The following is a 22,326-nucleotide window of genomic DNA, read 5'->3' as shown; positions in this document are numbered from 1 at the left end:
GGCCTTTCACTTGTCCTGCTCAGCTCCTGAACCAAACTCCTGCCCCAGGCACGGTGGCTCCCATCACTGAGAATTTTCTGTGACACGAGAGCCACTGGGAGTTAGGGGCACAAAAGAGTAAATAATCAATTTACCAAATTCATAATCTGTGGGCATTTAGTGATCAAATCAGCTCATTTTACTCAGCAGTGATTTCATGCTCAACAACAACTTCTGAACAAGATCCCCTATCGACAGTGCCAGGGGCTACTTCCTGTAACATCTTCTTTTTGTGCGAATTATTGCCTATCTTTAGATCAATATTTCTGTATCTTCATGAGGGGGAAGCACTGCTTGTGTGGGGAAGGCAGCCTGCCAGGCCTCCAGACACTCCACATAATGAGATGCACATTTAACAGCTCTCTGTAATCACATTAAAGGCTTTGTGCCTCATCTTTCCTGGGCTCTGCTGAGACAAAACACAACAATTACCAGGTAAAGGCATGAACTTCACTCAGGAGAGATGATTGGAGATGTGCACATACAGAATCACTTCTAATCTTCAAGCACAGAAACAAGAATTTACCCAATTTATACATCTTCCAAACAAATCCACCTGGCAAACTGTGGGAGGACCCGAGTTTTGGAATGGTCAGAACTGCTTGACTCTGTTGTAACCAATAATGAAACAAATGTTCCTGGCTTTCCTGAGCAACTCTTGATGAGTTTTAATTCAAATATGGGTTGGTTCTGGTTTGGAAAGGACAGCTTCTGGATGAAACGATGTAAATCTCGCTTTTATGACATTCCCCCTGGAGTTTCTTCCTGGTAGAGGTTACTGCTTCATGCCAGAACAAGCTGCAAATTGGGGGGTTTTCACCTCTTAAAATCCAAGTCCAATTTCATGCCCTGGAGAATAAACCCCATCACCTTCACTTACTGCTCACCTTGTCCCAAACTCCAGAGGACAGGTGGAATATTGGGAATGATGTGAATCACAGAGGGATGCAAAAGCCCTGGCCAGGGAGGAGGACAAGCTGGAGGAGCCACCACCATCCATCATCTTCTAAAAACACATCCACCACGTCCTCAGTGCTCTCATCCACCTGGGTGCAACCCTGACACCACACAGAGATAACCCCAGTGAGATTAGGAGAGAGCAGATAACTAAAAGCAGTGATAATTCAACTCTGAGAAGGAAACAACTCAATAAGGAATGACCTGACACCCTCCCTTTGCTCCACCAGTAATTACAGATGATTGTAGAGGCATTCTCCAGGAAAAAAAAAAAAAAAAAACAAAAACAAAACAAAACAGGAAAGAACCTGCCACTCTGAGCAAAGAAAGACAAAAAGCTCCCTAAACCACCTTAGGAATCATTTAAAATACTCATTTAAGCCAAATTTTTTGCTTTATCTGCCACATTCGCCATTGATGAGCTCACCAAGCTGCAGGCAAGTGAAACAAATAATTCCAAGGCAGCAACACAGAGGATATAAATTGTATAGACACCAACTCGCTGCATTAATCCCATATTTATACATCCTCCAGCCTCCAGTTCTGCAGAGATCCAACCTAAACACAACCTAAATGCAGGAATGATCCCATTTCCTCATGAATCATGGCTGTTATCCCGTGAATGGAAGGAAATAGTGCCACAGTATTTCCCTCACACCTCGCATTGCACCCAAACAGCAAAGCAGGGGCTTTTCCTGAGCCAGGCTTCATCTCCAGCAGCATCATTCTGTAATGTCAAGGCCAAAATTAGCTCCCAATTCCCTGCCAAGGAGCATCCAGGGGTGTCCTCATGCACATCCCAGAGGTCAAGGCAACACAGAGCTGCAGTTAATGAGCTTTTAGTTTGGAATTGTGCCCAGATCTTTACTTAGCTTGGCCTTCAGACTCTCACACACTTCACAGTGCAGATGTGCCCCCGAGACCTGTGCTACAACAAGGTGGATCCAAAGATTGTCCCTATTTTTCCTCTTGATTTGGGTTTTTGTTTGTTTGTTTGTTTGTATATAGGACATGATTTGGCTGCACTCAGCAACTGTTTCACCCAGATCACTGACAAACATTAAAATCCCTCTGTCAGAAGGCTCTGGATGAACTCATTCATTTTACACTCCCTCTGCAGGGGAAGTAATAATTCCCTTTATTTCAAAGCTCCTCAGAGCCAGCCTGTGCTATTTTGGTTTTGCCTGAACAAACAGAGGCTTGGCCACGTCTCCCTCCCCAATCCCAAGAGGATTCCAATCAGCACACCAGGATCACACCATGCTCATCCCAACATACATCTCAAGGGCTCTGTGCTGGTTAAGAGCTAACTACAGTGGCAGCTCACTGGACTCCTGATTAAATTTTTGTTCCTATTGAAATGCATTTTCATGACTCTTTGTCATAAGAAAATAAAAAATAAAATTTAAATTTTTTTTAAATTATGTCCCAGCCTTTTCCAGCAGGGAGAAAACCCCACCTCTTCCGAATCTAAGTGGATTCAAGTAACAGCATCAAATCTGCACTGATTTCTGATTTCCAGCCAATTAGCACCAATTAGACCATGTGAAGGACTAACACCTTCCCTTGGCTTTTGCCACGCTGTTTTTTACTGAGCCCATGACGGGAAGGTGGCCATGGCCAGCGAATTTCTCTTATCCCATGGCCACGTATTTCTTAAAAGAATTGCCACCACCCAAGCACTCCATTACTCTGTGGGCACAATTCCAGTCATCTCAAGTTTTCCCCTCTTTCCCAGCCATGGCAATTGAACTTCCACTGATGTTTCAGGCTGGGGAATTCATTTCAGAGCTGTGTTTCTAAATCCCCCTTTCTAACAGAATCCAAAGCGTGTCTTTATTCACCAGCACGTTACTGAACTCTCTGGGAATTGGTGCCAGGAGAAAGCAGCCCTGGCAGAGGCTGTTCTCAACAAGGCTGAAGTCCTGGATGTGCAAAATGCCGGGTCTTTGTACTAAAAACCCACTTCGGAAACCCTAAAGAGCTTCACAGCACATTGAAACTTCAATGAATCCTTCATGAAAATTGGAGGACTCCAAGTTAACTACTAAGTATTTATGGGCACTGCAGTTCCTGCTGGGATCTGAGGTTTCTGAGGTTTCCTACCTCCACTCCAACCTGAGGCTTGGAGACTTTGGGAATGCTGTCATCATGGGCAGGAATTCAGGGACCAGCTAGAAGGGACAGGTGAGAAACTCATCAAACATTAAACATTCACTGTGAGCCCTGTCAGCACCGTGAGGTCCTCAAGTGCATCCCTTGGAAGTTTAATTTTGGGCTCCTCGTGACAAAGGGCTGGAGTGTGTCCAGGGAAGGGAACAGAGCTGGGGAAGGGGCTGGAGCCCCAGCAGTGACCTGGGGGGGCCAGAACTGGACAGAGCCCTCGAGGTGTGGCCTTGAGCAGTGTGAGAGGAGATGTGGAGCATCTGCCTCACATCAACCCCACCACCCTCTGCGTTTCCCTGGCACCAATTAAACATCAAAGCCATTAATTACCTCTCTCCAGGCCTGCCAGCCCTGCCAAATTCCAGCCCATTTAATCATCCATGCATCCATCCTCAGCTTCCAAGTGCTGCAGGCAACAGTGTCCCCAGCCTGTCTGACCCCAAACCAACCCCACCCTCTGCTCTGCCCTCTTTGTCCTGCGAGGAATCCAGCACCCAAAGAGATGAAATTCTTAATTTCTGAAACAGCCTGTCAGTGATTTATTCAGCCCCAAAGCTGCATTTTCCATCAAATTAAGGCTCCTCCAGAAGGCTTTGCTTGGCATTGTGGATTTGCAGGCAGACTCCAGTTTTCATTAGGCTCCAAAGGCAGTTTAGAGACAGAGTTTTCAAACACAAAGCCTGAGACATCCTCCTCGTAATTAGGCGGTGCTCAAACTTTTCCACCATCTGTGCAGAAAAAGGCCCTTTTTCCTTGACTTCCTCTCCCTAACATTCCATGGATTTTGACATATTTTAGCCCAGTTTCCTTGGGAATGCTCTAAAATATTATACCAGAGACCTCAGCTGGTTCTCCATCATAAACCCAAGACAAGGGACAGTTGTGCAAGGAGAAGAAATCCCAGCAAACACCACCCAAAGGCATCTCTGACCCTGGCAGACCCAACATTGCCACAGGAGCACTTCTCCTCCCATGGCTAATCAGATGCAATCCAGGACACTGCAGGGAAATTCAGGCATTTCGTCTCAGAAGAGATGGGAAAACATGACAGAGAAGCTAAACTTCAGCCTCTAACCTGTCAAGAAATGCTCAGGTTCCTCCCTCATTTGAAAATTAATCCTAATGATAAAGGCAATAACACACAGGAGCTGATGTGGTTACGAGCCAGGCAAAAGGAAACAGAGTTTGGAAGTCTCCAGCTGCATTTCTGCCCTTGTATGAAGAGTTCCTTACCTGGCCTGATCAAAAAGCAAAATATTTCCAAGCAGATTCCCGGCCCTGCTGAAATCCTTCTCCTCCAAGGAGAGGAGACTGTCAGCTGCTTTGGGAGGGATCCATTTGTTATCTGAGCAGCAAAATGGAGACAAGAATAGGCGCTGTCTGGGTGATAACAGGCTGGATAGGGGAATAAATGGCTTTTTATGAGAAGTGTCAGGCACGAGGACGAGCTCTGAAATATCTGTGATTATCAAATGGCTGCACACTGTCCAAGGGCTCCCAAAACACCTCTGGAGCCCAGAGGAAGGGGAGCTTAATGGGTCAGGGGAAACTTCAAAAGGAAGGTTAAGGAATGGACCTGGACTACCAAATCATGTTGATCCTGCTTAAAGTGAGCATCCTTTGCTGAGGCTGAGGGAGTCAGGTGCAGTAAGTCCTAACCCTGTACTTATGCTTTCGCCTTGATTTCCAATCCATTGATGAATAATCCAATACTGATCACTGAGCAGGAGCTGAAGGTCCTTCAACTCTTCAGGCACCCTAGTGACACCCTGAGGGACACTGTGTGTGGGGCACGAGGGGAGCATGACAATCTGGGGACATCTGCAGTCATAACGCAGAGGGACAGGGATGAACATCAAACCACTTGATATTTTCCAACAGTTCCAGGACTAGTTTATAAATTAAGGAGTAAAACCTGTTGCATTCCAGCTCTAGACATCTCATCCTTTACAATTCACCACAATTCATCATTTTTAATACTTAAATAACAAGCACAGCTGTTCCTCTCTCCTCTACCCCAGCAAGGGAGTGAACTGCCCTGAGCATTTCCTAGAGCTGATAAGTCACAGCTCCAGAGATTCTCACCAAAATCAGCAAAATAACACCCAAACAAGTCTTGCCCCACTATTTTGGGGCAATGATGCCTCAGGTTTTAGCTTTTCTATTTTTCAGATTCTGTGCTGCTTTAGTGCGTGGGTCTGGGCTTCACATTAAGGGATGGTGAGCTCTCTGCACAGAGCAGGGAGACAAAACAATTCCTGCTCTAGCTGGGCACCAAGGACAAATGATCCAAATCTCAGGCCCAAGAGCACAAACAATGTGGACTGAGGAGAGAAAAACAAGCAGGATGGGACTGCATGGGCTAAAGCTGTAACTGGACAATGAACTCCAAGATGCAAATGGAGCAGAACTTATCAAAGTGAGAGACCCCGTGACCAGTTGTCCATTTTGTGCCCATTTTGGTTCATCTTGGGTGCAGCCCTGGCTGGGCTCTTGTGCTGCCCAAGGTGGATCCATGGAGGGCTTTTAATAAATCCCTGCTTTATTCCTTAACTCTGTCTGGCCTCTGCTCTAGGGCAGCCTTCTCAAGGCATCTCCTCCTGAGGGAAACCTCAAGGAAGCCATGCAGGGTGTAGCTGCAGATCCCCACTCAGAGATCACACCACCTTTCAGAGCCCTGTGTTTCCAGTCACTCTAGAATGTGATCAAAATACTTAATAATTACATCCACTTTAATACTGGCAGCAAAAAGCCCCAATCTTTCACTCCAATCCCTCCCATCACTCCACTCTTCTCCGCATTTTAGTAAGCAACACAAAACAATCCCCTTGCTATGCCCAGCCATCAATATTTCAATCCCAAATGATAATTTGGAAAGGATGAATGACTTCAAACAAACCCCAACACCTCAATAAATCTCCAGTTGTGCCTAATGCTCTGCACTGAGCTGTGAAGAGCTGGGATGCAGAAAACACCATCTGAAGTCCTGTCACAGCCTGCTTTGCCCTGGAGCTCAGAATTCCTGGGCCACGAGCCAGGATTGGGCTTGACTTGATGCAAAATTCCTGACAAGAGGAGTTTTCTTTCCCTGAACAGGCAGGATGTGAGATGGAACCACCCCTGAAGGCTCTGAAGCACCACTGAGGGTTGGATTCTGGGCCTGTTCTCTAGGCATCAGGAGAAAACCACAGAACACTTGGTTAACCTGTGATTTCACCCTGTTGATCCAGCTGTACCTGAGATCCCACTCTGCAGGTGCTGAAAAGTAAAATGTGATTCTCACTGTGGGCAAAAGGAATGGCAAAAAAAAAAAAAACAACCAAAAAGGCACCACTCATCCTTAAAAAAAAAGAAAAAAAAAGGATTTGGAAAACAAAAATAACAAGTAAAAATCAACACCATTATTTTTAAAGGATAAAAACCAGAGGAAAAAGTCCAAGATTTAATTCCCGGCATCATCTTCTCAAATTCTCAGTAGAACCAGAACAATAGAATAATCTATAAATAGAAGGCAGCAAGTTAAACCCAAACCAGGCCTTGTGCCTCTGGAGATCACAAGTGGGTCTCTGAGGGTGTTTTTTCCTCACTGACAGAATCAAAAAGGGGGAAAAGGACATTGAGGTTTTGTTCTCCTTGCAAATGTTAAGGCAGGATCTCACGGAGCACAGCAATCTTGCCAGTAAATTAGAGTTTATCTCATCAAGTAAACTCTGAGGTGAATGAAAGAAAAAAAAAATCAAAAACTGGAAAAGCAGGGTAAACACTGCAAAATCCTCAGGGATCCAGGACTTATTCCCCAGGGCATCCAGTGCTACACTCCCTAGTCCCTGCAACCACCTCCTTCCAACTGAAGGTGGCAATTCAGCATTCCTGCACAGCCCAGAAGAGCTCACAGAACCCCAGAGTCACTGAGGCTGGAAAATCCCTGCCAGCCCACGGAGTCCCAGCTGTGCCCAGTGCCCACCTTGTCCCCAGCCCAGAGCACTGAGTGCCACCTCCAGCCCTTCCTGGGACACCTCCAGGCATGGGCACTGCAAAGCTCCCTGGGCAGCCCCTGCCAAGGCCTGAGCACCCTTTCCATGCAGAAATTCCTGCTGCTGGCCAAGCTGAGCCTGCCCTGGCCCAGCTTCAGGCCCTTTCCCCTTGTCCTGTCCCTGTTCCCTGGCAGCACAGCCCGACGCCCCCCGGCTGTCCCCTCCTGGCAGGGGTTGAACCCACCCAACCTGAGACCCCACAGATGCTGTGTGGGAGTGAAGTCACCGCCTGTGACCTGCCTGGGGTAAATGATTTGGTGTCAAAGGCCAGATGAATTTGACAACAGAACACATCCCATGGGGTCACACCGGGGTTGTCCCTCCACTGTCCCAAGGAACAGCTCTGTGCAAAGAGAGGGGGCTTGGATTGGGTGTGAGGAAGGAATTGTTCCCTGTGAGGGTGGGCAGGCCCTGGCACAGTGTGCCCAGAGCAGCTGTGGCTGCCCCTGGATCCCTGGCAGTGCCCAAGGCCAGGCTGGATGGGGCTTGGAGCAGCCTGGGACAGTGGAAGGTGTCCCTGACACAGCAGGGGTGGAATCTGTTGATCTTCAATTTCCCTCCAACCCCACCCATTCTTTAATTCTATGAATCAGCAATATTAAAATGAGATATTGACTTACTCCGATGTGTATTAACCAACATTTCAAACCCAGCTGACACCAGAACTGAAGGAATTAATCCTCCTCTTCCATCACGTCCTGAATCAACAGGAACCTGACCGTTCTGCCACCCTTTCCTTTCTCCTCCCTTTTCCCTGTGGTGCATTGCCTCCAATAAGGATTTCCTTAGTTTAAAATGTGTCTGCTCAATATTTAACCCCTCTCAGTGAGCAGTACCTGCCCCAGCCCCTCCTTCTCATTCCCAGAATTCACAAGGGTTATAGTGAATAAACCGCAGCTGCCAAAAAAATTCAACACAAAAAGCATTTCAAGAAAAACCTGAGCCTGGCCTTCTCCCCAAGACAAGAGAGACAATTTTTCCTGTTAAAGGGCAGCAGGAATGGACAGTTTGATCCCGTGGAGCATCCTTTCAGTTCTGCTCCAGCGCCTGCCCATGCACCATGGAACAGCAAATCCAGCTCCTCCCGCTCAGCTGCTTCCCTGGCCATGCCCTCAATGTCGTCAGCACAGCCTGGATTTCAAATCACATGGTAAAAACCAAACACACCAGGCAGACAAGAGGTGGGGCCGTTTCCAGATCTTCTTTTCCATGCAGGGGACTGAAATCCCACAAAGCCTGGAAGGCAGGCTGGGTTCACTCCTTATGGATGACCCTGGGAGGTGCAAGGATGTCCAGAGGGTTCCTGTGGGTATCCCCACCCTCTGCAGCTTCTCACATCCAGCCTCCCTGGAATTCCATCCTCACCTGCCCAAGGAATTTTTTCATTCCTGGGATTCAAGGCTGTGTTTGTAAGTGGGAACTCCACCCCAGTATCCACCCCTAAATCTCAACTCTGCCTCCAAGGTGACACCAAACATCCCTCACCAGCTCTCCTGACTGCCCCCAATGCCTTGGAGGAATTGGAGTTTACACCACAGACCAGAACCTGTAGACTCTTTTAATTGAATGAAGCCTTTTTTGGGAAGAAAAAATTGCAATATTTACTCTTTCAAGGCATTCTGATCTTATTATGTTTAGCAGGAAATTCTTGCCACAGCACAAGGTCTTTCCCCCCCCCAACTTTTATTCCCTGGACAAATTTATTTAATAAATAGTTGTTTCCTTAACTGAAATACTCTGATTTTAATTAAATTGAATGATTTTTAGGACTGGCTTGAGAAAGAAATCATTGTAAGCCTGGAACAGTGAATATTGCAGTGAGACATACAGAGGCATTTAGCACAGCTGTGACCTCACTGCACTTGTTTAAGGACAAATATATTCAATTACACACAAAAAGCACAATTTGGGCTGAAAAGTAGAAATTAATTCAACAAAAAGCCCCTGTATCATCAGGAGTTACTAAATCTACAACACAAAATTACATTTCACTTTTCACTGCCGGTTGCTCTATGATCTACCTTGACCTAACATTGATTCAGTCACATACTGAGCTACCAAAAACCTGACTTTCCAAGGAAGTCACTGCTCTGATTCATCTCGCAGGTTGTCTTAGGTTGCAACGCAAGATGTAACCAAAGGTATGTATTCTATTACCAGATGGGGCAGTGTTCTTTATCTTGTCCATGACTCACCCCTCATAACTCTGGGGGGGATAGCTTCTCTTCATGGGCCAGCTGTTAAAGCCAGGTGGAGCAGTTTTCTTTATCTCTTCCACAACCAGTCCTCCCTCAGGAGATCTCTGCTGTTCATGGCCAGTGAGTGTCCCTGCACGGCTGATAAAATTCCATCATCCCACTGGGAGAGGCTCTGCCCAGGGGAGGAGCCAAGCATTCCTACCTGGATACAATCTGAGCCTGGGAACAGCACTGCAGCCTTTGCCACTGCATTCCCAGAGGAGCAGCTTTCTTCTCACTGCATTCCCAGAGGAGCAGCTTTCTTCTCACTGCATTCCCAGAGGGAGACCAGGCCCATCTCCAGCAGCCCTGGAGCTTCAGAGGAAAACTCCAGCCTTGTCCAGGATCCCTGCTCCAGCAGAACCACAGCTGGCACTGCAGGAGGGCTGAGCCACCATGGAATGGCACTGCTGCCACCACCCTGACACACAGGGGGTCAAGCTCCTGTTCTCACTCTGGCAGTGGTTTTTTTTTTTTGTACTATTGCATTTGTATTTTTATTTTCCTTGTAAAGAACTGTTATTCCTATTTCCATATCTTTGCCCGAGAGCCCCTTAATTTCAAAATTACAATAATGCAGAGGGAAGGGGTTTACATTTTCTATTTGAAGAGAGGGTCCTGCCTTCCTTAGCAACACCTGTCTTTCAAACCAAGACACAGCTACCCACAGGGATCAAAAACCAGCTGGCTTTTCCAGCCCCTCCTTGGAGCAGGCACTGCCATGGAATTAGGGCAGCTTTTGATCCCATCAAGGATCATCTGCTGGTTTTAGGAAGGGAGGCATAGACTGGTTCCTCAGAAAAATGATATTCCTCAGAAAAAGGATATTCACTTGCTGCTCGCTCCAGAAGAGTTGCTTTATATCAGTCAGGGGAGTTATTTTGACTTTTCTTAGTGCACAACTCCTTGGAGCAAGGTGGGATACATCTTTCCAGCTCAGGACCTGTTGGGAAGGCACTCCTGAATTTCTCAGCCAGGAATATGGATTTTTCCTGGCTTTACGGTTTTCTCCTGGCTTTCAGAAGAATGGATTGACACCTAAGAGTGACCCTAAGCAGCAGCAGCTGCCCTGTGCCAGTGGGATGTTCCTGCTGGGGAAAACCCCAGTAAATCCACAATGCCATTGGGGTGATATTCCCAGAGAGCCCTGGAAATCCAGCTGCACTTATTTTCAGCAGGATAAATGAGAATAAAACAAAATAACTAAATGAACAGCCTCACTTCACCCTCAGAAGTTTAATTTCTGCTGTGCTTTGCTCCCACATGAAAATCTGTTGTTGGAGACGGTGATAATTCGGTTACTGGGATAATGGCACAATTAGAGAGGGACTTTTTAGATTAATATCAACAGGAAAAAATCCTGTCCAACCCCACTGACTTTTCTGTGGGCAGCCACCATTCAAACCTTTATTTTTTTATTCAATTTATTTCTTAACAAGAGCATTTGCATTCATGCATTAGTACGGGAAAGGAATAAAAAGCCCCAAATCCCCCAAAAGCAAAGAATAAAGTCAACAATCAACAAGCTCCTTCTTTTCAGGATTTATCCTGGTTTTCATTAGAAACATTTTGAGGGAAAGCATCTTTAAAAATGAGCATTTAATGTAGCAAATGGAATTTTAAAATGAGCATTTAATGTAGAAAATGGGATCTAAAAATGAGCATTTCATGTTCTATATGGGATTGAAACTGAGCCTGAGACAGCTAAAGATGCCCAGAGCCCAAGTGGAACACCCAATGGGAAGTAACATTTTTTAAGGATCTTCTTACAGGTGCTCCAAATGGAAGAAATACTCTTCCTAAATTGGAACTGTGAGATTTTATAAAATAAATATTTATTTGCTTGCCTCAGGCCTTTCTAATGAGCCACAGGTTGTGTTCAAGCAGCACAGCCACGGAGTGAGGAAACACTCCTTGGTTTCCTCCTCACATTATCTGCTTTAAAATTAAAGCTGGGCAGGCTCTGCAGGACCTGAATCCAAATTGATTGTGACAGTCTTCTGGAAAATCTCTATTAAAGCTCAGAGCTTCAAAGCTTAATGTGAGCATGGGGCCTGCTCCAGCAGCTCCCACCCCAGAGCTGATCCCACACCCATTCCCAGGTTTGTTGAAAAGCTTTTTAATGCTGGAATGGATGGGTTTTAAACCTCTAAAACACAGCAGCAGGTTCTGTTTCTGCTCCTGAGGTGGTTTGTTAATAATCATCAGCAGAGACAGCTGGAAAAAGCTCAGCCATGCTTTTCCAGCTGTGGGACATCCCCATGGAGCTCCTCTCCCTCTCCAGGGAATCCCTCACCTCACCAAGTTTCATTCTTTTCCCAGGAGTACTTCCATCCCTGCCTGAAATGAGCCCAGTGGAATACGAGCCCACGAGGAGAGGCTGGGATCAGCCAAGGAGTGACTTGGGCAGGACTCTGCTCCCAGATCAAATCCCAGCTTGCATGAATTCCCTGTCCCTGGCTGAGCTGTGCTACAGCCACCCCCACCCCAGAGCATCAATCCCCTGGGATCACCTTCCTGGTTCCTCTGGAGATCACTGTGCTCACCCCCTGCTCCCAGGGAACAAGGGCAAGAGGAACAGCCTCAGGCTGGCCCAGGGGAGGTTTAGATGGGATACTGGGGAAAATTCCTCCTGGAAAGGGTGGTCAGGCACTGGCACGGCTGCCATGGGGGTGGTGGAGTCCCCATCACTGAAGGGATTTAAAGCCATGTGGATGTGGCACCTGGGGACGTGGTCAGTTGGCAGTGCTGGGGGAATGGCTGGACTCAATGATCTTAGAGGGTTTTTCCAACCTAAAAGATCCTATGAATCACACAGATATTATATTTTATATAATATATATTATATAAAATTTATTATATTTTATATTGAATTTATTATATTTTATATATTTTTCTATTACACACAGTATGTAATATACATTTTAAAATAATATCTACTTCTATAAACTAATATTTTATTAATAGTGGCATTATTAACATTTATTATTAATAATATTGGTTTTGTTATTATTATTATCTCCCCGAGTCCCTTTCTCCTCCAGTACTAACTGTGACAAGCCTGGTGTAGTAACAGCTTAGTAAAGTCTGAGTAGCACTGGGATGGCTGAAAGCCTCGCAGTGGCCTGGGCCTCCCCCTCCCTGCAATTCCTGACATCTCCTTCCCTTTGGGATCATTTTGGTGACATGAAACACAATCTGTTCCTTACACTGTGGCACTGGATTGCATGAAATCATGGAATGGTTTGGGTGGGAAGGGACCTCAAAGCCCATCCAGTGCCACCCCCTGTAAAAATATATGTAAAAAATACATGTAAAAATATGGTAATTTTTCACAGAATCATGGGATAGTTTGGATTGGAAAGAACCTGAAATTCTTCCCCTCCCTGTCATGGGCTGTTCCAGCCTGGCCTTGGGCACTGCCAGGGATCCAGGGGCAGCCACAGCTGCTCTGGGCACCCTGTGCCAGGGCCTGCCCACCCTGCCAGGGAACAATTCCCAATATCCCATCCATCCCTGCCCTCTGTCACTCTGAAGCCATTCCCTGTGTCCTGTCCCTCCATCCCTTGTCCCCAGTCCCTCCCCAGCTGTCTTGGAGCCCCTTTAGGCTCTGAGCTCTCCCTGGAGCCTTCTCCTCTCTAGGTGAACACCCTCTGCTCTCCAAATAACCAGGATTATTCATTATTGATCCTCTCCAGCTTGAATATCTGAAGGAACCTTTGGGAAAATCAAACTGAATGAGTGAAAAATTTGTTTTTCTGTCTTTATGTTTATGTTACTCATCCAACCTGCATTCTACAGCAACCTAAAGTTCTGCTTTCATAAAAACTCCCCAGAAGCACAAGAACACACCCCCAATGGATTGAACCAGTTTAAACCCCAGATTTTTCCCTTGAAAGGGTGTTTTTTTGTAAAAAAGTGTCTTTTCTGACACACGCCAAATGACTCACATGAAAGCTTGTCTCTCACCCCTCAGCTCTGGGACTCTTTGCCAATGAATAACTCACAACAGGAATGAAAATCCCCCACAGCAAAGCTCCCCCTCCTCTCAGAAGGATGGGCAAACAGCAAATAAAAATCATCATCATCATAATAATAATCATTAAAACCAAAAGAGATGAGAAGGAAACAAATCAAATACTGCACTCACAAAAAAAAAAAAAAAAAAGAAAAAGGCAAGAGAGGAGGACGGCAGTTTCATGGGATTTTTGGATAAATAAACAAGTGCCATACCTTTTCAAAAATTCCATATACTCAGTATGCTTGATGAGGCCAGTCCTCATCATTATTGTTTGAAAACATTGCCGATCAATAGCCCAAAGTTTCACATTTACGAGAGCTGGAAAAAACAAGACAAGGGGAAAATGTGATTAGCAAAAAATGTCCAAATTCCTGTTGTGAACTGCAGAGGAAAACGATGTCATTGGGAATGGGGAGCACTGGAAACCAGGAAATTCAGCTGCGGGACATGAAAGCATGCACTGAGAGGATTGGGAAGATCCTGGTGTAGGAGGTGGATGTGGGGTTTTGGAAAGATGGCCTGAAAGCAGCTGTGAGAGGAGGAGAAATCCAGGAAGGCCAAAGGTGAGCAAGGATTTGGGGTCACTTCATCACAACCTGAGCGATTTTTGGGACACTTTTAGTACATTATCCAGCAAAATCCATGGAGGTTTCGTCCTGATTCCAAGAAAATTTCCAGACCCAAGCCCTGTTACACGCTGATAATGAAACACCTCCCAGCTGGAGAGGTTTTGAGCCATTCTTTTCCAACTTTACGTTTTGGGTTCCTGCTGAATTCCAAGACTTCTGAGTCACTCACCAAACATCACATCCTATTCTTCAGAGGCAAATACCATGGTAAAAAAAGGAAAAACCAGTGCGCAGAGAGCAGAACTCTGAAAGGTCCAGTTTTCACCTCAGCTGTGGCTTAGACATTTGCATTCATTAACCATAAATGCTTGAGTATATACAGTTTATAACAGGGCTTTCCCTTAGAGAAACTGTTTGATTAAAACTATTCCCAAGACCTCTACACTCGTATTAATTTCTTTTTTTTTTCACACAATAAATGCAATAAATTCCATCCCCACACCCCCATTTGACTGCGGGAAACAGCACGAAGCAAAGAGACTTTCAGCAAAATATTTACAAATACTCTCACTGATAAAATCCATGAAATGAATGGGTTTTGATTTGCTGGTCCTTCAGTTCCCAAACCTCCTCCTTAACGAGTTTTTATCCCTAACTGCATTTGCAAGATGGAAAACCTTCAAAGTGCAAACTCAAAGATTTCCTCTTGAATTACAATGCAGAACAGCCCTTAAAGCCTCTTCTAGTTTTCAAGACAAACTTCTCTTGGAGAAGCATTTTTAGTTTTATAATCAGAGACACATCCAGGCATGAGCACTGCAAAGCTCCCTGGGCAGCCCCTACCAAGGCCTGAGCACCCTTTCCATGCAGAAATTCCTGCTGCTGGCCAAGCTGAGCCTGCCCTGGCCCCAGCTTGAGGCCCTTTCCCCTTGTCCTGTCCCTGTTCCCTGGCAGCACAGCCCAACATCCCCTGTCAGGAATTGTAGAGAGGTGCTACTCTCTCATTTTACAGCCATAACACATTATTATATCCTATATATTTTAATAAAATCCTATATATTTAGGATAACCTATACAGGATATATATAATATTCATATTTTATATAAATATGTACACACACCCTCTATATGTTATATCCTACATATTTTAATAAATTCACATACCAGCCCCCCACAAGGTCCACGCAGCCCAGGAAGTTGCTGAAGTGCAGACAAGGCACTTCTATATTAATTAAACCACTAATCACACCTTATAGTCTCATTTCTCCTGCCTTAATGACAAACAGCTGCTTTTCTAAAGGCTAATCAGGGTAGAGATTTAAATGTCAGCAGGACCCTTATAATCAGCATGAGCAGCATCTCCTGTAGTGCTGGACCCCCCTGTCAGGGCTGAAGAAACAGGAGGAATTCTGTGGGATTTGATGCTCTTAAAGACTTCAAAGTTGTTTATTTAGGAGTGCTCTGAGATAAAAAATATATCTTTGGGATGTGTCCCACAAATTCAACATCACTGGGCATTAGAACAGACACAGACAGAAATTTCCTGGCCCATCCCTTTCCACAGGGCCTGTGCTGGATGCTGGAAGTAAAATATACAATATCCCCTTCCCTGACTGCAGGAGGCACAGCCAGAAAGGAAAATGAGAAACAAAATGATGGAAGCAGATGTGTCTGCAACAGGAGTTTCCTTTCTCAATAATCTGAAACATCATCCTGCAATCAGAGCTGTGATGCTACAATTTAGGTTTATTGCCTCTTTTACACTTTTTTTTTTTCCCCAGCAAAATGCCATAGCTGGGGCTCTGTTTGATCTTTGGAACAGCACTCAACAAAATCACTGTTCATCCTAAAACCCCCAGGAGTTTGGGCAGGGATGCCCAAACCTGTGATTTCTATAGGGCTGCAGTTGTAGGAGCTCTCCAGGTGAGGGGATTGGGCACTGCAGAATATTTGAACTGCCCATTGAAGCAACAGGTTGATGGGAATTATGATTTCTGACAGATTTCTGCTGTGGCTCAAGGGCTGAAGACAAAGGAAATGCTGCTGGAGAAACAGGGAAGAGCTGAGGTAAAGTATCAGGATTTTCTGGGTCAGAACTGGATGAGGGTGGAGATGTTATCATTAAAGTTTAAATTGAAATGCTTGCCATGGTTAAGCCCTAATTTCTGATTGAAGCTGACTGAAATTATCTAAATCAATGATTTCAGTAAACGAATCAAACCCCTCTCTCCATCAACATGCCTGATTAATGCAAATTAAAAAAACTCAATAAACAATTTCAGACTTCTTTTCCAAAAAGAACTATTTCCAAACTTTTCTTCCTATTTATTTACCTGGGAACACATGAAAATATATAAATATATCCCAGTTGAAAGGGGTGAACTGAGGGAGGCAGAGTCCAGCCCAAAGCCTGGGATAATGTCCCAGCTGGTTCACCCATGTCCAGTGCCATCCCTTCTCCAGGCTAAACAGCCCTAAATCTCTAAATAACAGGGATCATTCATTCTTGAACCTCTCCAGGCCTTAATTCTCTTTATTTTCAACATTTCCATCCTGCCAAAGAACCAAGTTCGGGCTGCTTTGCTTCATTTCTTCTCTCCAGTGGCTGAAGATCATCAGCTCCTTCTTCCCTTCCTCACGTGCAAAGGCAGTGAAATAAGGGGGGAAATGCAGAGTTTTAAGTTAAATATTTACAGAGGAGCCACCTAAATACTGTTGGTGTTATTTAATCTGATATATTTTATGTTAGATAGGTGGGGAAGTCCTGAATATTAAAAAATCCTTAAAATCAGAGCAGCCAGCAGGGGCATTATTTCCCAAATGAAATGCAATATTCACATGGCCCTGCATTCTTTAAGCATCTTCCCAAGTTTTTTATGTGCTCATTGAAGCCTTCCCAAGTTTTTTTCAAGGATCACCAGTGAATCATCCTCAGCCCAAGTGCTGCTGGCAGCATCACCAGACTTGAAAATTATTATTCCTTTGCACCCCAAGCTGGAATTCATCAGCTCACTTTGGCTTTTGGGCTATTTTATCCCCAGAATTGTTTGTTTATCTGCCCTCAGGCAAAGAAACAGCCACAACTTTTTGTCCTCAGGGCTTTTTCTGGCAGACAGAACATCAAATTTCCACTCCTATTTAACCCTCCTCCCACCCGGGTTGGGTTTTGCAGGGAATATTGTGGAAATTAGGAAAGCACGGCCATTTCCAGCTGTTTCGTGTCCCTCCTGTTTCAGGTATGGAATGATGACAAAAGCACATTTAACTGAACAGGAGGAGCACATGGAATTGCTTTATCCCACCAAACACTCTGGGAATCACGAGGGAGGCTCCAGCAGACTCCAGAATACAGCATGGAGTGATGGAGAGGATGCATCCATGGGCTGGAGCAGGAATAAATTCCTTTATTCCCAGATGTTTCTGTCCCAAGTTTCTAACAACAGCACTGGGAGAAGGAGGACTCCATCCTGATATCCCATTTTTCCCTTTTCCATTATTCCCCAGGGAGGTTTTGGCAGTAGGGAAGGAGTCATTTTAATTTGGCCGAGGATAAATGCAGAGACAGAAAACCTCCCACTGCCAGGGGGTGGGGTTAGATGGGATTTTGGGAAGGAATTGCTCCCTGGGAGGGTGGGCAGGCCCTGGAATGGATTTCCCAGAGAAGCTGAGGCTGCCCCTGGATTCCAGGAAGTGTCCAAGGTCCCATGCCTGGAACGCTTGGGCTGCTGTTCAATCCCTGGTCTCAGAGGTGACAAATGATAAATGCAGCTTTTGAGAGGAGGAAAGGAAAGGAAGGATGTGGGAGCTCCAGAGAGCTCTGCTTTCACTCCAGTCAGCTCCAGGAAGCCCAAAATTCCAAGGAAGTGTGTAAGGTTTGCTTAGGAACACCACCTGCCTGGAGAAGATCAGAGAAGACCAAGGAAAGAAGCGGAGGGAAATTGTTATTACCAAACCCTGCTCTTGAACAAAACCACCTGGAGTATTACATATAAATATAAATTGAATGTTAAAAAGGCACCTGAAACTATTGAATTGAACAGTATTAAACAGATCTGACAACATCCATCAGCCAGGGCTACGCTCAATCAGCTGGAGCAGGTGCTGTGTAGGATCCTAGGATTTCTCTTGGAGTAATCCAACCTCCTGTCCCAACATGTCCCAGAAAACTCCCAATGAATTATTCAGGAATAACCTCACCCTGGGTGATGTGATCAACTGAAGGCCCCTGATGTTTCCCTGGTGTTTGTTTTTCTCTAACATCATTCCCAATCTTTGCTGTCTCCCTGAAATCTCTCCATCCTCTCCTGCAGCCTCCAAACTCCTCAGCCTTAATGAGAAGCGCTGGCAGGGATTAATTAAGGAAGTGTTCAATTACTTCAGGTATTTTTCCTTGGAATTTCAAACCACTTGTACTACAACCCCTGCTAATTACTCATCCTGATTTGCTCTTTGCAAGCTGTTATTTTACATAACCTTTCCCTGTCACCTCTTATTCCTCCCAGCTCTGCTCTTCTCACAGTCTTACAACACAGAGGTTTGCCCAGGTTTTTAATTAACCCTTGTACAAGCTCCCAAACTACTTCAGAAATTTTCTTCAGTCCTGCACACTGAAAGCCGAAATAATTTAGGAAGAACCAGCTGGAGGCCAAAAGAAATACTCCCAAATCCTATTTGGAGTGTGATGGAGAGTGATGTGTGTGAGGGGAGATTAATGGAAAGCCAAAACAGATCTCAGGCAGGTCAGAAGTCTCAAATTAAAGAACTCATTTAGTTCACTGACTGTGACATGGGGTGAAGGAAAATGTCTCCAGTTATTTGGGGAAGGAAAAGGGGAAAACAAAACAAATCTCTCCTGAAAGGTGGAGATTCAGCCTGGGACAAATTGGCTCACTGGCATGCCAGGAAAGGGGAAAGAAGAAAGCAATAAATTCACATGTAAAAGAGATCACAAATCAGTTCTAGCTCCTTGCCTACAGGAGCTCCAATCCCAAGGAAAATTAATATTGCCAATTAAAGAAGGGATCTTAACACAGCCCGGGGTTGGAAGGGAAGGTGTTGATGAATGGAGAAGTTGATGTGGGGGACTATTAAAAAGACAACAGGAAGAACAGCACTAAAAAGGCAACTAAAAAGTGCAGTTTGTTTTCCCTCCATAAGCAGTCCCAAACATCCCAGTGCTAATCCCAACATCCCTACAGCTCCCAGCAAGGGGACTTTGCTGCAGGAGCTAAGGGGACCCCCAGGGTGCCCCTCATTCTGCAGGGATCCTCCCCTCCAGTGCAGCAACCCCTGGAGCAGCATCCTGGGCACTCAGCTCCAGAGTTTCCAAAGGGAAGGTGTCACTTCTGCTTTTAGAGCTGCTTTGTAGCTTTTTTTTTTTTTTTTCCCTAGTTCAACTGCATGAATTTATTTTGCTGCTGGAGCTTCAAGCTGCTCCCTTGGGGTTTGGATGGGACAAAATTAAAATGTGCTCTGAAGTGATGGTCCTTAAAATGCTAAAATAGAAAGGGAAAGCCAAACTGCAGCTGTCTGGGAGTAAAGCAACGTGAAAGATCTCTTTTCACGGGATGTTAGGAGCAGAATGATTCTGCTGAGCAAAAGGACACAGAGAAATGAAGGAGTGTTGGACTAAATAATATAAAATAAAGCAGTGGAATGAATTATTCTGGGATGGTAAGGCTGGTGAAGCTGAAGCGCACAATCCCCTCCACGGAGATGACAGGAAGAAAATGGAAATAATCACAACACTGAGATACTTGTACATCCCAGGGACAATTTCTTGTCCCTTATCCAAGAGGCTCCAGGGCTGGGGCTCTCCTTTTCCACCTGGGATTTGGTTTTACCAGGAAAAAAGACATAGAGGAAAAGGGATAGAGGGAAAAAACCACACACCCTTCAGAGGCTGCAAGGAAAATAATCTCACTGGAAAGCCATGGCATGTTCTTGACCTTCTATTTTCTCTCCAAGCCTGAGAAGTTGTTGTATAAATCAGACCTTCTCTCCATTTAAATCAAAACTCACTCAAGTTTCTAAGATCTACTCATTCAAACAGATTTAGATGAGATATGAGGGAGAAATCCTTCCCTGGCATGGTGGGCAGGCCCTGGCACAGGGTGCCCAGAGCAGCTGGGGCTGCCCCTGCATCCCTGGCAGTGCCCAAGGCCAGGGCACTCTCTGGGGCTTGGAGCAGCCTGGGACAGTGGAAGGTGTCCCTGCCCATGGCAGGGGTGGTGGCACTGGATGGGATTTGAGCTCCCAACCCAAACCAGCCTGGAATGAACTTCAACCAGCATAACTTGTCCAAGAACAGCAGCAGGAGTGAAGATTTTGTCTCCTTGCCCCACACTCAGCTGCACATTTCCTGCAAAATGCTGCCCATCAACCTGCAATTGAACACCAAACAGAACTGCTCCATTGCTGCCATCTGCAAACAAAGCTAAACTTCCAGCTTTGAGCTGCAATCCCAGTATTTTGAGAAACACGGAGCAGTTAAAGGGGGGCTTGGCAGCACACCAGGAACATGAAGCAGCTCGAAACCCCAATGACACAAAAGCTTCTCTCAGCGTGATTAAAAAGAGGTACTTAGCTAAATGAACTTTGCAGTAATTCCTTGTGTTTCAACACTTTATTTCCCAAGAGCAGCATTTCCTACACAATGATTAAATAACCCATGCTCAGATTTTTCTCTCCTGAACACTCCCTGTTTTCCACACTGGATGGAAACCCGTCCCGTCCTCTAAAATCCCTGGGCTGTTATTCCTGGCTTGTAAAGGTCTGTCCTAAAGGTTTTGCTGTGCTTAAATAGCACAAAGGTGGGGCAGAGCAGGGGCTGCATTAATCCACTGCCCAGGGTTTGGCATACCCTGGGGAAAAGCTGGGGTTTTTGGGGACTTCCTCTACCAAACAAATCCCAAATCCAAGGAGATCCCATCCCCACAGGAGATCTGGGATAACAGGACTATCACAGATTCCCAGGCTGGTTTGGGTTGGAAGGACCTTAAATCCCATCCAGTCCAAACCTGCCATGGTCAGGGACACCTTCTACTATCCCAGGTTGCTCCAAGCCCTGTCCTTGGACACTTCCAGCTAGAGATCTTTTCCAACCTGATGGACTCTCCAATTCTAATTCAATTCTGCTCTTGTGCAGCCCCAATATCGTGTCAGATTTGACCTCCAGTTGTGTTTTAGCCCACACTGGCTTTTTATTCCAAACTCTGCACCTATCTCTTCCTGAAATGAGCTGATCCCTGGGATTTTCCTTGCCCCTGCACTTGGAGAGCTGTGGACCACCACAGGCTGCACAAAGAGCAGCAGCAGCAGGTCCTGAGGAGCAGGGAAAGGGAAAAGGGCGATTCTAAAATATCACAGGAGGGAACTGCTCAGACACCCCAGGGTGGCACTCCTGTCACTTCAGAGCCTTTCTGGGGTGTCTGCTCCGGAAGTCAACATGGGAGAACTTTGTAGGGTGGCAGGAGTGGGTCTGGATCCAGCAGCACTGGGATCACACGTGGTGGGAGCTCTGGGAGCTGTTTCTCCACCAAAACCAAACCAGGGTGGCAAAACCCTTCCTGTGGCAAAGCAACACATGGAGGGTGGGGGACAAGGAAGGCACTCCCATCAACACCCGTTTGCTGCTCCAACCCCAGCTGGGAGGCAGATGCAATCCTAAAATCATAATCTAAATAAAACCTAAAATCTAAAATCAGCCATCACTAAGGTTGGAGAAGACCTCAAGGACCATCGAGTCCAACCAAGAACCCAGATCCATCACCAAACCACTAAACAGAGCCACTGGCAGGCACACAGCTTGCTGGAATCCAGCTGAAATCCAGCTGTTTATAGGGAAAAAGAGGAAAAAAAATCAGGAATTTCTCTGCAGAGGGAAAGGGGCATATAAAGAAATTAGGGCAACATTTGTTGCAGAGGGTTTTGGCCACGCAATACTCCCAGAGCTGGGAAAACAGCCCCAGGGTGCACAGAAAGAATTGGAAATTCCTCTTTTTGCCTGATTTGTTTCCTCTGGGAGATGAATTTCCTCCAAATGCCAGGGTAGGGTCACTCCCTGTGCCACGGCAGCACAGGGAGGTTCCCACCTTTATTTCCACACCACATCCAAAAGCCCCACCGAGGCTGCCAGAGCTCCAGGAGCACTTGGACAACGCTCCCAGACACAGGGTGGGATTGTGGGGGTGTCTGGGCAGGGCCAGGAGCTGGGCTGGATGATCCCTGTGGGTCCCTTCCCACTCAGACATGCAGATCCCACCTGGAAGAGGGGTCCCCAATTCTTCCCTCAGAGGTCACAC

At 45.8% G+C, this 22,326-nt stretch overlaps 1 protein-coding gene across 2 annotated transcripts in view; it reads right to left on the bottom strand.

Moving 5' to 3' along the window:
• The window catches only part of PRKG1 (protein kinase cGMP-dependent 1), a 372,025-nt gene that overhangs the window by 124,136 nt on the left and 225,563 nt on the right, over positions 1–22,326 (bottom strand). For both annotated transcript variants that reach the window (XM_038141718.1, XM_038141717.1), the window contains exon 4: positions 13,667–13,772. In XM_038141718.1, coding sequence (XP_037997646.1) covers positions 13,667–13,772 — 106 coding nt within the window. The remainder of the gene's footprint in view (positions 1–13,666; positions 13,773–22,326) is intronic.

Source organism: Motacilla alba, chromosome 6 (assembly GCF_015832195.1).
Source record: "Motacilla alba alba isolate MOTALB_02 chromosome 6, Motacilla_alba_V1.0_pri, whole genome shotgun sequence".
NCBI classification, from domain to species: Eukaryota; Metazoa; Chordata; class Aves; order Passeriformes; family Motacillidae; genus Motacilla; species Motacilla alba.
This window is presented reverse-complemented; position numbering and strand designations above follow the sequence as displayed.